Source organism: Phalacrocorax aristotelis, chromosome W (genome assembly GCF_949628215.1).
Source record: "Phalacrocorax aristotelis chromosome W, bGulAri2.1, whole genome shotgun sequence".
Classification (NCBI taxonomy): Eukaryota; Metazoa; Chordata; class Aves; order Suliformes; family Phalacrocoracidae; genus Phalacrocorax; species Phalacrocorax aristotelis.
In genome coordinates this window covers 4,734,442-4,750,679 of record NC_134310.1, presented here as the reverse complement: position 1 = coordinate 4,750,679, position 16,238 = coordinate 4,734,442, and the positions used below count along the sequence as shown (strand labels likewise).

Genomic DNA, 16,238 nt, shown 5'->3' with positions numbered 1-16,238 from the left:
GAGGAGGGGGAATTACCACCAAAACAAACCACACATGACACAACGAACCCAACACCACACCTCCCTGAGTCACAACTCCCCCTTTAATATATTGGTCATGGTGTCACATGGTATGGGATGAACATGCCATTGGCCAGTTGGGGTCAGCCGCCCCTGCCGTGGCCTCACCCCTCCCAGCCCCCTGCCACATGGCAGAGCGTGGGAAGCTGGAAAGGTACCCGACCCCCACAGTGAGGAGAATTAACCCCTTCTCAGCCAAAACCAGCACAAAGCTGTAATGACTAAATGACATTCCAAACACAATTTTGGTTGCCATATTAATTTGGGGATGGGCAGAACATGCATATATGTGTATGCAATTTGTCAAGCACTTGTGGAAAATTTTAATGAATTACTAAAACCAGCCAGCCTAGGTGCAAAGCTAGACTCAAGGTAACATCTGTATTTTCTGGAGTTAACTTTAGCCAGGAAAGGTTTGAGGAAAAATTAAATGTCTAACTCAACAGTAACCTTAGTCTGCACTAACCATTGAAGAGTCTGCAGCAGACTTGCATTTTGACTTCATCAGTAAACTACCTTAACTGTGATGCAGACTACTTCTGGACTATTACCTGACTTGTTTTGGGGGGCAGTGTTCTATGGCATTTGGTAATGAAAAGTCCTAAGCAAGATATTTGTTTCATGTGAAACCTCAGTGCTAATGTGTCTGTTCTGGTTTGTGTTTCTAGGGATTGGACAGGAATCTCTAATTTATTCCTTGCTGAGTGTTCTGTCTGGTGAAAGTCATGTCATCCATATTGCCATTCACTCCACCAGTTGTAAAGAGACTTCTGGGGTGGAAAAAATCTGCTGGTGGCTCTGGAGGGGCTGGTGGTGGTGAGCAGAATGGCCAGGAGGAGAAGTGGTGTGAAAAAGCAGTGAAAAGCTTGGTCAAGAAGCTAAAGAAAACAGGACAGCTGGATGAGCTTGAGAAGGCAATTACCACTCAGAATTGCAATACAAAATGTGTGACAATACCAAGGTAAGTGCTGTTGTGTTTGAAATTGTTACAACCACTTAAGAAATGGCTAAATGGATGTTTAGGCTATCCTGTGAACAAATTATTAAAAAAATCAGTTGCGTGCTTTTGATTCTTTAAAAATTCTTTAAAACCTCTTTTGGTTTTACATAGTGCTTGCTCACAACTGAATCATGTGCTTTGTAAAGTCACCATTTCTAGTAATAGCTTTACATTTCAATTTTCATTACTACATAGATTCTGATTTATATGTATTCTGGTGGTGCCTAGCACAGCTCTTAGTTTGTAGCACTGCCTTATGCTTTTATTTAATAACCCTGTCTATAATTGGGGGGCATACTTGAACCTACACTTCCACTTTAAGAAAAAAAAAGACTAGTTTTTCCTTGGTCAACACTTCAGTCATCTAATTCTTTTCAGTCGTATATGGTAGTTTCATTTAAGTTGTAGAAGCTGCATCCATTCTCCCTTTTTGAAGGGAAATTTTATCTTTGGAGGCAGGTTGTCTGAAGACCGGTTTATTTATTGTAATTATTATTTGTTATTGGTTAATGAAAGTGCTTTTTATTTAATAACTTGGAATATTTCTAGAACTGCTCTTCTGCTCCTAATACTTATATACATTTAGGTGAACAACTTGCATTCTACCCCTTTGACTTTCTCAACTTAATTCATAGCAACTGCTGTGCAAGAGGCAAGGGTTATGTTTGTAAGTATAACACAGTCTGCTCTCGATTCACGCTGTACAGAAGTCCCACTAAGGCGCATGTGTAAGCTCATTCTGTGCGACATAAGTATCAAGTCACATCACAGGTGTGTTTTTCTATTAAAACATTAGAAGATCTTGCAGCACAGGAATATTTTGGGCACTTAGCCCCTCGAAGCTTAAGATAATTTTTAGGGGAGATAAACTGCATCTGGTTTATGACCTTAATTTCTGTATTAGCACATTCATCCCAGCTACTTTTAAACTTTGTATTAATATAGCGCAAGCTAGATCTGGCTGGTGTCAGTAATTATTTCCATATATAAAATGTGTTATAGGTGTTATTTGATAATGGTTTTAGCATTCTCTTTTAGATTTGACACAGCTTTCTGGGAAAACCATGAGTATGCTCTGAATGAATGACTACTTTAATTCTGTTCTCTCTTTTCTGTTCACAAATTTGTCTCTAATGCTGCCCTCTGCTTGTGTTTTATTCCCTAGAGTAGTCCCAAAATTCTCTGGTTTTCCCTTCTGCTTTCTTCCTTTTGCCAGCTGGAAAACAATCAGAAATAAAATGTTAGCGCTTTCTTGGCTTAGTGTGTATCAGTAGACTAAGAGGGAAACCTGTAGGGATATAGATTTCTTGACTTGACATGAGATGACTCTTTGTATTTAGCAAGTCTTTACCATGACAGAGGCAAAATGCTTAATTAGAAGGCATTTCATATGACAGAAGCTAAGTATGCCATGCACTTGATATAAAATGTGTATCTAACTTTAAGAGCTTTTAGACTTCTTGGAGCTCTCCTGTAGGGGTGCTGGGGCAGCAAATATTGCCACTTAAGAAGAAAAACTGTCTAAATTTAATTTTGCAAATGATAGATACAAACAGTATGCTAATATCATTATTTTCCTAGTCTACATGTTGTCTGTATTTGAGTATCTCCTGCTTGCATGACCTTTTGTGTTAAAGTAGTCATAGTACCTAATTCTTTAAAACAGAATAGGAAGCTCTGTTATACTCTGTAGAGCCTTCATGTTGTGACCAGCAGCTCTTGCTGGGCTGTGATGTACTGTTCTCATCTATCCTCCAGTCAGCTGTAAAAAGGACTGGACCTAGGTTTTACTTTTCTTGACTACCTCAGGAGCAAGCTGGTAGCTAGAACCCTTCAAGCAGTGCTGGCTATTATACAAGGTTTAATTTTAAACTAAGAAATGGCTTTGGTATGAAGGGGCGAGATGATATCAGGGTTGCCAGCAGTGCTGTACGGAATTCTTGAGTTTCATAGTTGGATTTTGGACTGTTGATATTATTTCGCTTTGACAGCAGTAGTCTGGGTTCCCAAGAAAGAATAAATGTCAACTCAGTATTGTAATGACTTCTAGAGATTCTTGTTCTTGGATTTAGTAAGTTAATGAAACTGCTGCTTGAGACCCACTTTAATGAATGTCTTAAAGATCTATGCATCAGCAGGGATAAATAATAAAATGCTGAATTTCAAACAAATTTTTTCTTCCTAGTCAGCAGGAAGTTTGAGGCACTAAGCTGTTGAGATGCAGTTCTGATGTGTCAGCTGGGCTAACTTTCCAAATGTTATTCTGCTTGTGGAGGGGTTTTTGAGTTTGGTTTGGTTTTTTTTTGCTAGCATTAGATTTAATTAGTAATACTGTTTAACTCACTGTAAATATTGGCATGTGTTGTGGGATGCTTCTGTTTGCAACTGTTGCGTTATTCCCTCTACAGAAGTTTCTGGTCCCCTTGGAGATTTCCAGAGAGTTTGATCCAGTACTTAAATCTAGTATACTTTTTCATCATTGTCGTGGTTTAGCCAGCAGCTCAGCCCCACACAGTCGCTCGCTCACTCCCCCACCGGTAGATAGGGGAGAGAATCAGAAGGGTAACGCTCGTGGGTTGGGATAAGAACAGTTTAATAATTAAAATTAAAAGAAACAACAACAGAAATGCAATGTAAAGGAGAACAACGAGAGGCGCAAAGCCCCGGGGGAGGGGGGAAGGGAGGGGAGAGGGGGGACGAACCGCCGAAACAAACCGCACGCGACGCAGCCGCTCGCCGCTCACCGCCCGCCGACCCAACGCTGCGCTGCTCCTGAGCCACAAACTGCCCCCCCTCAATATACTGGTCATGGTGTCACATGGTATGGAATGAACATGCCATTGGCCAGTCGGGGTCAGCCGCCCCCACCACGGCCCTGCCCCTCCCAGCCCCCCCAACCCCGCCACGCACTCGGGAAGCTGGAAAGGTAGCTGACCCCCACAGTGAGGAGAATTAACTCCTCCTCACCCAAAACCAGCACATTCTCCACCCCTTATTCCATACCATTTACACCATGCCTAGGTCCCATACGATGCAATACAACCTTACCAACCACCACCCCTCCCCTTCCCATCCTTTAACATAATATACAGACATCATTCCCTTAGTTCATGGCCCTTCCCTGTAAAATGTCCATTAAAATGTCCATTAAAATGTCCATTGAGTTAACCCAGTCCATGACTCTGGGCTCCATCTGTTGTATCAGTCTTTCCGGGTGGGAGAGATGGTGTGTGTGGCGTTGGGTTGCTGCATACCGAGTCAGTCATCGTTCCATCACTGCTGCACTTTGCTTGTTTCACAGTTGATCCTCCACGGGTTGGGAGGCTCGTACTCTGATATCATTGATACAACACAGAGGTGACACACAATATTATATAGCAGTTCACATTGTGCCATTCAGTTCATTGACTGTTTTCGCCCAAAATCAAATCCCCTTGAGGCACACATCAGACTCCTCCATCCTCCCGCATCACCCACCAAGTGCACCCAGGTCCTTGAGCAAAAGCAATCCCACGAAAGGGTTTGCCTTTGCCGGAGGCAGGAAGAACCCAGACTGTTTTGCCCAGCATATTTTTCATGTACTCTACAGGGACTCTATCCCCTTCCACAGTATGTAGGATTTCTGACTGGGCAGGGCCAGCTCGGTTGGCAGATCCCCTCGTGTTGACTAACCACGTGGCTTTTGCTAAATGTGTATCCCAGTGCTTGAATGTTCCACCCCCCATTGCTCTCAGTGTGGTCTTTAACAGTCCATTGTATCGTTGGATTTTCCCAGAGGCTGGTGCGTGATAGGGGATGTGATACACCCACTCAATGCCATTCTCTTTGGCCCAGGTGTCTATGAGGTTCTTTCGGAAATGAGTCCCGTTGTCTGACTCAGTTCTCTCTGGGGTGCCATGTCGCCACAGGACTTGTTTCTCAAGACCCAGGATAGTGTTCCGGGCAGTGGCGTGGGGGACAGGATATGTTTCCAGCCAGCCAGTCGTCGTTTCTACCATTGTAAGCACATGGCGCTTGCCTTGGCGGGTCTGTGGGAGTGTGATATAGTCAATTTGCCAGGCCTCCCCATATTTATATTTCAGCCATCGTCCCCCATACCACAGAGGCTTTACCTGCTTCGCTTGCTTGATTGCGGCGCACATTTCACATTCGTGGATAACCTGTGCAATAACATCCATGGTCAAGTCCACCCCTCGATCACAAGCCCACCTGTATGTTGCATCTCTCCCTTGATGGCCTGAGGTGTCATGGGCCCACCGAGCTAGAAATAGTTCACCCTTATGCTGCCAGTCCAGATCCACCTCAGCCACTTCAACCTTGGCAGCCTGATCTACCTGCTGGTTGTTCCGATGTTTTTCAGTGGCCCGACTCTTGGGGACGTGAGCATCCACATGCCGTACCTTTACAACCAGGTTCTCTACCTGGGCAGCAATATCTTGCCGCAATGTGGCAGCCCAGATGGGTTTGCCTCTGCGCTGCCAGTTACTTTGCTTCCACTGCTGTAACCACGCCCACAGGGCATTTGCCACCATCCAGGAGTCAGAACAGAGATAGAGCACTGGCCACTTTTCCCATTCAGCAATGTCTAAGGTCAGCTGGATGGCCTTTACCTCTGCAAACTGGCTCGATTCACCTTCTCCTTCAGCAGTTTCTGCTACTTGTCTTGTAGGACTCCGTACAGCAGCCTTCCATCTCCGATGCTTTCCCACAAGGCGACAGGACCCATCGGTGAACAGGGCATACTGCTTCTCCTTTTCTGGCAGTGTGTTATACAGTGGGGCTTCTTCAGCATGTGTCACCTCCTCCTCTGGTGATAATCCAAAATCTTTGCCTTCTGGCCAGTCCATAATCACTTCCAAGATTCCTGGGCGACTGGGGTTTCCTACTCGAGCCCGCTGGGTGATCAGTGCAACCCATTTACTCCACATAGCATCAGTTGCATGGTGTGTAGAGGGGATGTTTCCTTTGAACATCCAGCCCAGCACTGGCAGTCGGGGTGCCAGGAGCAACTGTGCTTTAGTACCAACCACTTCTGAAGCAGCTCGAACCCCTTCATATGCTGCCAATAGCTCTTTTTCAGTTGGAGTATAGTGGGCTTCAGACCCTCTGTATCCCCGACTCCAAAACCCTAGGGGTCGACCCCGGGTCTCCCCATGTGCTTTCTGCCAGAGGCTCCAGGTAGGGCCATTCTCCCCGGCTGCAGTATAGAGCACATTTTTTACATCTTGTCCTGCCTGGACTGGCCCAAGGCCTACTGCATGAACTATTTCTCGTTTAATCTGGCCCTGCCCCTCCCAGCCCCCCCCCCCCGACACGCGGCAGAGCGGGGAAGCTGGAAATGTAGCCGACCCCCACAGTGAGGTGAATTAACCCCTTCTCAGCCAAAACCAGTACAATCATTGAAGCCTAAAACAGCTAAACGCCTACAGGCTTTTCTCAAAACTGAGAGCAGCTTGGACAAAAGTTGAACTACATTGTCTCTTCAGAAATCTGCATATACTTTATGCCATTGGTAATCCTGCTGCGATGAGGATTGTTCTGTTTCTGCACTGTTAAGGTGACTGCATAATAAGTGAGGCTGATACTGCTGATATTGTGTGTACTATGCAAAAGCTGCTTATGTGGTAATTAACACAGTTTCTTATGCGGACTAATAGAGGTTCTGAGAAAGCAGGAGCAGATGGAGTGGGTGTTGGCATTGCACAGCAGGGATGCTTAGCTCTTCATAAGTGGGTCAGTAATCTAGAGCAGAGGCTAAATAAGTACAGAGGTCCTTTTGTCACTAGCCCTCCAAGTAATTTGTAGTTATCTTGTTGAATCCTCCCAGCAAGCCAGTGGGATTCTAATCGTATAGTCCCTGTGTATCCTGAAACTGAATGCTGGCACACGAGTTCACTTTTCTAAAATACGTAATGAATTTGGTAGAATTTAAGATCCTGACTTTATGCTCTCCCTTGCAGTTTTGACACAAATGGAGCGCAAGAAGCAGTCGGTGAAGAAACAGAGCATGAGTATCCATTTATATAAGTAATCTTCTAACGGAGCAGTTTCTTCCTTATTAGTGTGCATTGTTCTGTTGAAATAAATACTTTGTAACTAGCTAAAATCCAAGCCTTTAACAAACCAAACCGTGCCATGTAGTAAATAGTCAACTGGCATATTCATACTCTATCTTCATTATTTAAAAAGTAATTTCACTGGTGACAGTACTGAGTATTGGATTTCAAAGTAGGGAAACAAAATCACTAGTTTGTGTCCCAGTATTTTGGTGTGATCAGCTGTGTGGCTTTTCTGTCCTAAAAAGAGACTAGATATGCTTCGTGCTTTCTTCTTGCTTCTTTTAAATAAAACTTAGCAAAATGTGGTTGCTTTTGTAAAATGCCTGATAATGTACAACTAATAGAGCTTAATTGGAGTAGGTTTGGGATAACGTTGACCTGAGCTGTTGTAGCTCCTATATTTTTAAAATAAAAAAAAAGTTAGGGGAAGGGAAGCACTGTGTTTAGACTCCTTTGTGATGTCTTATGTTCCTCTAGAGCATCCATATCTAAAAACTAATGCAGAACTGTGTCCTTCCTGAGCTGTACCTGGGTACATCCTTATCACATGTTGAACTCTGCTTCCATGCCAGCATTTGGGTAATGTGACAACTGTATTAGGGCCTTATCTTTTATGAAGGAGTAATGGAGATGACCTGCCTATATGGAGTACTCCCCAGGTACAGCTGTAGTCCTCGTTTGTTGCATGCCATAACCCATTCATTCTTCCCTGGAAGATTCCATCTTGCACTGTGCTTCCGCTTACCTGATGTTGAACCCATAGAGCACTGCTGTATCTCATCAGTGGCAGTTTCCCTGTTCTGCTGCTGACGCAGTCTGCACAACACAATGCTGAACGGAGGCGTATGAGATTACTCAATGCATAGGTGCACTTTTTTTTCCAGTATATGCAGGAGGATAAAGAGATAGGTGCTTCCCATCAGTCTCAGCATCTGTAGCTTTCGTTTTAGCTTTGCATAGTGAATGTAGCATTCATGCATGCCCTGACAAAGGCTATTTGTAGCTGGGAGGAAGGGGGCAGCTAAAAGATGCATTTATAACACTGTGCCTCTATTTTTTCTTTCCAGATGTTTGTGTACTCATCTCAGTACTGTAGAAGGGCTTGATATGGCATCAGACAACTTCCTGGTTGATAACTTAAACTTCTTGAACAGATAAAATTTTTTGTTGATGTTAGTAGTAGTAGTTATGTTACAGTTATTATGTAAACTTGGTTTTGATACTATGTGTGGAACAGTACTTCACACTTGAATGTTAGCTTTAATGGGAGGTCCTGAGTTTCTGCAGAGGCGGCAAATATTTACTGCTTTATGTTAGAGGAAACTACAGTGCAAAAGCAAAGCGATGTTGATGGAAAAAGTGATCTGGCAGATTACTGGCGCTGAAGTAAGCCTTTAAGACTAACTTCCTTAAACCCCAATTCAGAGATTTTTTTGCTGGGGTGCTAGTATCATGCAAGTGCTTTAGTCTTGGGCGGAATGCAGCAGTTGCTTCCAGTGCAGAGAGAAGGCTAATACTTCTGTCCAACCCTTGCTTTCCAGCCTGCTATGCCATTAGAGTTTTAGAAGGTATTATCTGAAAAAAAATTTTTTTCTTGCTTAACAGTACATAGAAAATGTAGTCTTATATGTGCCCTCTGTCCTTCTTGCCTAACATGAGGATAGCATCCCTGTGCTATGTTTCCTGATTTTCAGAAGCTTATTTTTGCTTTGTTTTCTGCAGTCTTCCAATTCTGACTTAAGTGAGAGATAATGAGAGGGGCTCAAATCCTGCTGTTGTTTTTTGGGCTCAGAACCCCGTACAACCTGACCTTGAGTGTTTCCAAGGACGGGGCATCGACCCCCATTCTGGGCAACCTGGGCCAGTGTTTTGCCATCCTCAGCATAAAAAATTTCTTCTTTCTCTCTAGTCTGAATCTACCCTCTTTTACTTTAAAACCATTACCCCTTGTCCTGTTGCTACAGGCCCTGCTAAAAAGTTTGTCTACATCTTTCTTAGAAGCCCCCTTTAAGTACTGAAAGGCTGCAATAAGGTCTCACTGCAGCCTTCTCTTCTCCAAGCTGAAGAACTCCAACTCTCAGCCTTTCTTTATAGCAGAGGTGTTTCATCCCTACGATCATTTTTGTGGCCCTCCTCTGGACCTGCTCCAACAGGTCCATGTCTGTCCTGTGCTGAGGATCCCAGAGCTGGACACAGCACTGCAGGGGGATCTCATCAGAGCAGAGTAGAGGGGCAGAATTCCCTCCCTCACCATGCTGGCCACGCTGCTTTGGATGCAGCCCAGGATATGGTTGGCTTTCTGGGCTGCGAGTGCACATTGTTGGCTCATGTCCAGCTTTTCATCCACCAGTACCCCCAAGTCCTTCTCTGCAGGGCTGCTCTCAACCCCTTCATCCCCCAGCCTGTATTGATACCAGGGGTTGCCCTGACCCAGGTGCAGGACCCTGCGCTTTGCCTTGTTGAGCCTTATGAGGTTCGCATGGCCCCACTTCTCGAGCATGTCCAGGTCCCTCTGGATGACATCGCATCCCTCAGGCGTGTCAACTGCACCACTCAACTTGGTGTCATCTGCAAACTTGCTGAGGGTGCACTCGATCCCACTGTCTGTGTCATTGATGAAGATATTAAACAGCACTGGTCCCAGTACGACCCCTGAGGAACACCACTTGTCTCTGATCTCTATCTGGACATTGAATTGTTGACCGCTACCCTCTGGATGCCACCATCCAACCAATTCCTCATCCACTAAACAGTCCACCCATCAAATCCATATCTCCCCAGTTTAGAGAGAAGGATGCTGTGGGGGACCATGTCAAAGGCCTTACAGAAGTCCAGATAGATGACATCCGTAGCTCTTCCCTTGTCCACTGATGCAGTCACTCCAACACAGAAGGCCACTAGGTTGATCAGGCTGGACTTGCCCTTGGTGAAGCCATGGTGGCTGCCTCAGATCACCTCCCTGTCCTCCATGTGCCTTAGCATAGCTTCTAGGAGGAGCTGTTCCATGATCTTCCCCTGCACAGAGGTGATGCTGACAGGACGGTAGTTCCCAGGGTCCTCCTCTCTACCCTTTTTAAAGATGGGCAGAATGTTTCCCTTCTCCCAGTCCCCAGGGACTTCACCTGACTGCCATGACTTTTCAGATATGGAGAGTGGCTTGGCAACTACATCAGCCAATTCCCTCAGGACTCTGGGATGCATCTCATCAGGTCCCATAGACTTGTGTATGTTCAGGCTCTACAGGTGGTCACGAACCTGATCTTTTCTTACATTGGGAAGGACTTTGCTCCCCCAGTCCCTGCCTTGCCATCTACTCAAGAGATGTGGGAAGAGAGGTTGCCAGTGAAGACTGAGACAAAGAAGTTGAGTACTTCAGCCTTCTCCTTGTCCATTGTTACCAATCTGCCAGTCTTGCTCATCAGGAGGGTACGCTTTCTTTGACCTTCCTTTTCTGGCTGATGTATCTGTAGAAGCCTTTCTTGTTATTTTTTGCATCTCTTGCCAAGTTCAGCTCCAGCCGTGCCTTGGCCTTCCTGGCCCCATCCCTACACAACCAGGCAGCGTCCCTATACTCTTTCCAGGATACCTGTCCCTGTTTCCACTGCCTGTGCAGTTCCTTCTTGCCCTTTAGTTTGACCAGCAGGTCTCAACTCAGCCATGCTGGTCTCTTGCCTTCCTTGCCTGATTTCTTACACCTGAGGATTGAGAGCTCTTGCACTCTATGGAAAATGTCCTTAAAGATCTGCCAGCTCTGTTCTGTTCCCTTGCTCCTGAGGACCGTTTCCCAGGGGATCTTATTGACTGACTCCTTGAAGAGCTGGAAGTTTGCTTTCATAAAATTAAGGGTCCTGACTACTCTTTGCCTGACCCATATCCCTTAGGATTGGTCTCTGATTCCTACCCATAAGATTTTAACCCTGTACCATATGTCAGTCTGGATGCATTCACTTAGATGTAAATTGGTTCTATAAGTGTTTGAAGACTGTAGTTGAATGTCTTAAGCTTTGTAAATTAAGTGTAGATATTTAAGACGGTACATCAGAATATACTAAAGCACCGTTTTTATTGCTGAGATTACAGGAGGAGCATGCTTGTAAATTGTTGATAAGGTGACTCCTTTTTCTCATAACAGGATTACTGAGGATGAAGCAGAGCCCCCTCTGCTTTTCTCTTGTTGGAATTTCAATAAAAATAATGCTTTAGGAGACAGCCAAAGAGACTTTTCCTGAAAGTATGTCAAGAGATGGCTGAGATTTTGGGGAGTGTTAGCCAAGATTGGCTTCAAAACCCCCTGATCCTTCTTGTGATAGCTGGTGCTGTGAAGACTTCAGATGTGTTCACTGGAAAGGTGTAGCAGGAAGATCAAATTGCCCTTGCTCTTCTCAGTTCTGTAATTATAGTGGGACTTGAAGGTTCTCTCTACATTCTCTGTAAAAGGCTAAAGGTAGTTCTTGGTGCTTTCTAAATGTGTCACACCAGGCTCTGGCCTCCGCAGAGCAGTAAGGGCAGAATGATTGTGTGCTTTGCAGTGGCTTCCTGTTGTGTGTGTGACATCTCTTCATCTCAGAGCTTGCCCCATGCATACATACTCCTCCAGCAGCTTGCTGTGTAGCTTCCTGACTTCCTCCTAGTAGTCCTTCCTCGGGTGCTGTGCAGCCAAACAGCTGCTTGCTGGGTGAATAGAGTCCGCCTGCGTAGCCTGAACACAAAATGTGAAGAGGTGATCCTGCAAGAAACAGTCTGTTGTTGCTGAAAGTGGCGAGTGCAAAGCAGTTGACTTTGGGGGTGTTTTTCTGATGTTTTGCAGTGTCTTCTAATCTGTGTTGAGAGTTTCTTTCAATAATTTTACAATGGCAGCTTTTAACTGCTCCATGTTCTGTAGTGCTGTATCATGCAGTCTGGATTAGTGTGCAGAGGGAGAACAAGAGTGCTCTGAGAGACTGCACTAACTTCCTTGGGGTCTTTCTCAGAGCTGGAGTGGCAGAACCTGGCACCTGGTCTTCCAAGACCATCTCCTGCCTAGAGATAAATGGGTCCAGCCCTTCTTAGTTTCCAAATGTTCAGGGTGGTGGTGGTGTAGACAGAAGGATGCTGGCCCTAATTACATATATGTAAAATGACATGCTTAAATTCTAGGTTGCAGAATACTTTTAGATGCTGCATGGACATATAATGGGAAATAAAAATTCATGTCAAGTTTGACTTCAAGTCTCTATGAAATATAATTTCCAAACTTGAGGTAAGCAATCAGTAAGACAGTGTTGGTAACACTGTCTGTTTGAAATCTACTCTTACACATTTCCTTTAACTACAAAACCATCTTAAAAATTATAGCTTCAAGTTAAATTTTGCTTGCTTTTTCCTGTTTGATTCATAGCATCGGTGCGTTTGGTATGTAGGGTAGGATGCAGGATTGATATGAGCCCAAGATAATGCTGCCTTTTTTTTTTTTCTAATAGCATATTTTTCCTTTACCAACACTCCTACTTGAATGGTCACTTCAGCAGCAAGACCTTATTCCTGATATCTGTATACAGAGGAATATATGTGCATCAGTAGGGCACTGTCCAGACACACTGTATTACAGCAGTCAGGGCATTGCTCTAGCGTAGGTGAGTCATTCTTTAGAAGATGAATTTGAAAACTTAAGTTTTCAAGCCTTCTAATGCAGTGTTAACTGAAATCAGAAGTGATTGTATTCAACTACAATTGAGTGAGGTTTTATTAAAAAATACTAAAACATAACTGTTAACTTGGTTTGTTGCATGGCTGTGGCTGATGTCAAGGTCTGAATTGCTGTAACTAAGGCTAAGCTTTAGTAGACATAGTTCAGGTTACAGCATCTTATAATATTGATGTCATCCTGAAAAAGGAAGTCTTAGTATTAAGCAAAGAAACCTAGGGCTGCCAGTTTTAAGCTCGTGCAATTCAGGAAGCCATGTGACTTACCAACTCTGTAACAAATTATGTGGGTATGTCAAGCAGAAAGTATTGGCATGTCATTTGAGATAGGTCAATGTGTAAAAATATAAATGTGCAAGGTACTTAGCCAGTAGTGAAATGCTGCGAAGGAGCTTGCCTCCCTGGTGGGGAGGAAAAATTGTTGAATTTTGGGGACTATGTTGTATGCTAACTGGAGTACTGGATAAAGGCTTGGGGGATGTGGATTCTGGCCTTGGCTCTGCAGCTTTTTCTCAGGTAATCTTACAAGTTTTTAATTTGCTGTCATTTTTCAGTATATAAATTGAGATGAATTTTTGTAAGGTATGTGATAATGTCACCTCTTCACCTCCCCAGTATAAGCTGAATTATTTGGTTAGGGAGATTAAGTTTAAGGCGTTGTTGGAGTATCAGTGATATGGAAAGCAAATTTAGAGGTGAAACTTTGTTGGAATTTATGGAAGTTTTTTAGCTTCAAGTTACTGTTGTTCCTCATTAGGAATGCCTTAATGGAAAGAAGCAGGAAGTCAGAATCAAAAATAACTGTTAAAGCTTGCTTGATTTTATATGCCATTGTTTGACAGGTTAACTACTAATGCTGGGGCTGCTGAATTTTAAGCAAATGAAAAATAGCTACTTGTGATTAGTTTAGTGACTTGCCTGCTTTGTGGATCCCACTACAGAGCTCTAACTAGGAAGAATAATATCTGTATCTAACACTTCACAGAATCACAGAATTACAGGTTGGAAGGGACCCCAGGGATCATCTAGTCCAACCTTTCTAGGAAGAGCACAGTCTAGACAAGATGGCCCAGCACCCTGTCCAGACGACTCTTGAAGGTGTCCAACGTGGCCGAGTCAACCCCTTCCCTGGGGAGATTATTCCAATGGTTGACTGTCCTCACTGTGAAAAATTTTCCTCTGGTGTCCAATCGGAATCTCCCCAAGAGCAACTTGTGTCTGACTGTGCTTTATTGTCAGCATTGAGCCCCAAATTATCTCATAAATAGTATTTATTTTTCACCAATAAAGAAATCGGGGCTTTAGTCAGCCCAAGTCAATGCTAAACTGTTCCCTGGCTTACAGTGGTAATTACTGTCTTTAGATCAGGCCAACTATTCAGTGTGGTGAAGATTCCTCTCCTCGTTCGTTGCATTCTTTTGTACAAGTCAGCCAATTTAGTTTTCTTGGTACTGTAACAAAACACCTGAGTGCTGTTTTTACTAGTGTGAATGTTTTATTACAACCAGAGCAATTTTACAAGAAAAACTTCCCAATTGTGTAGCTCAGGCTCTTAGTCTAGAAAGAATTTATAGGATAAACAACATACTGCAGTTCTTTTACTGCTGCAGCTTTGAACACAAATAGCTAGTTAACAGGTTCTCTAGTGATTTAATCCTGCTTGTAATCTATACCTGCTAATTTAATAAAAGTAATTTCCCACGCCTTGTTTGCTACTTGTTTCTGTTCAATTACTCTGCCTTTGTTGCAGTGCTGATCAGTGAAAAACTTCTAAAATTTACAGTATACAATGCTGTAGTATCATTATGAACAGCTTTCATTGGCTTCTGACATGCTGCATTGTTTGAAGCAGACCGGCAGGATAGAAGAGAACAATCGGGAGCTGGAGTAAGTTCACATCTTGCTGCATATGCTTCAAAATTGGCAGAACAATGAGACTGGGGAAATCCCCTTGGATGAGTGTTGCACAGTAATCTGACTTCAGCGTTTGTTCAGAAAAGATCTCCCAAATTGTGGCTTTTTATTCTGAAACATACAAGCAAGTTTCAATAGATCAAGCATTGAAAGTTTTTATTTGGAGCATTTGCTTGTAACTGTAACTGTACAGCTTGTAACTGTAGGTAAACTGACCATTTCTTTGGATGCTTGGGTCATACTGGATAGAGAAAAGCCTGATGCAAAAGAAGCAAACTCTGAGTCTTGCTTAAATGCAGAATTTCAAAGTTACTGTTTAGTTGAATTTGGTGAGTTACATCATAGAACTGGTCTTTACTTCCTCTTAGTTTTGTGGGAGGCTTTAAGTCAAGTTCCTCTGCTGATATTTAAAAAAATTTTAACTCATGCTGTAGTTTTGAAATTTTGAACAAAGTATGTAGAATCTTTCAGCTTTGCGGCATGGCAAGTTGTGTTTGAAATGGTGTTTGACTCTCGGGTGTTTGGTTGAAAAAGTCTTTTTTTGTTTAGTAGACAATTCAAATGTTAATTTTATGGACTTCAACTAGATTTCCCAAGAACCACTTCTGAACCTTACTGTGTTTGTGTAAGCTTACAGCAGTGCAGCATCCAACCACCGAAGCTTATTGATAGGTTTTTACGTCTTTCTGTAATAAATCTCCCCTTCTGTTATTGTGGGGGAGACTTACTATAAACTTAAGGGCCATATTCAAATGTGTTCGTTCTGATGAGTTCCACAAAGCTAATAATAAAAATACCTTCTTAGTTCCTTTGTATTTAAACTGGGTGCCTAATTGTTGTGGTTTAGCGGCAGCTCAGCCCCACACAGTCGCTCGCTCACTCCCCACCGGTAGATGGGGGAGAGAATCAGAAGGGTAACGCTCGTGGGTTGGGATAAGAACAGTTTAATAATTAAAATTAAAAGAAACAACAGTAGAAATGCAATGTAAAGGAGAACAATGAGAGGCGCAAAGCCCCGGGGGAGGGGGAAGGGAGGGGAGAGGGGGAACGAACCACCGAAACAAACCGCACGCGCCGCAGCCGCTCGCCACCCGACGCCGCGCCGCCTCCGCGCTGCCACTGCCCCCCCTCAATATATTGGTCATGGTGTCACATGGTATGGAATGAACCTGCCATTGTCCAGTTGGGGTCAGCCGTCCCCACCATGGCCCTGCCCCTCCCAGCCCCGCCCCCCCGCCACGCGGCAGAGCATGGGAAGCTGGAAAGGTAGCCGACCCCCACAGTGAGGAGAATTAACCCCTTCTCAGCCAAAACCAGCACATTCTCCACCCCTTATTCCATACCATTTACACCATGACCAGGTCCCATATGATGCAATACAACCGTACCAACCACCACCCCTCCCCTTCCCATCCTTTAACATAATATACAGACATCATTCCCTTAGTTCATGGACCTTCCCTGTAAAATGTCCATTTAAATGTCCATTGAGTTAACCCAGTCCATGACTCTGGGCTCCATCT

The 16,238-nt window shown here is 43.9% G+C and overlaps 1 protein-coding gene across 3 annotated transcripts in view; it reads left to right on the top strand.

Moving 5' to 3' along the window:
* LOC142049898 (mothers against decapentaplegic homolog 2) overlaps nucleotides 1-16,238 on the top strand; it is a 70,977-nt gene that overhangs the window by 13,562 nt on the left and 41,177 nt on the right. For all 3 annotated transcript variants that reach the window (XM_075078073.1, XM_075078074.1, XM_075078075.1), the window contains exon 2: nucleotides 729-1,021. In XM_075078073.1, coding sequence (XP_074934174.1) covers nucleotides 786-1,021 — 236 coding nt within the window. In that variant the 5' untranslated portion in view covers nucleotides 729-785. The remainder of the gene's footprint in view (nucleotides 1-728; nucleotides 1,022-16,238) is intronic.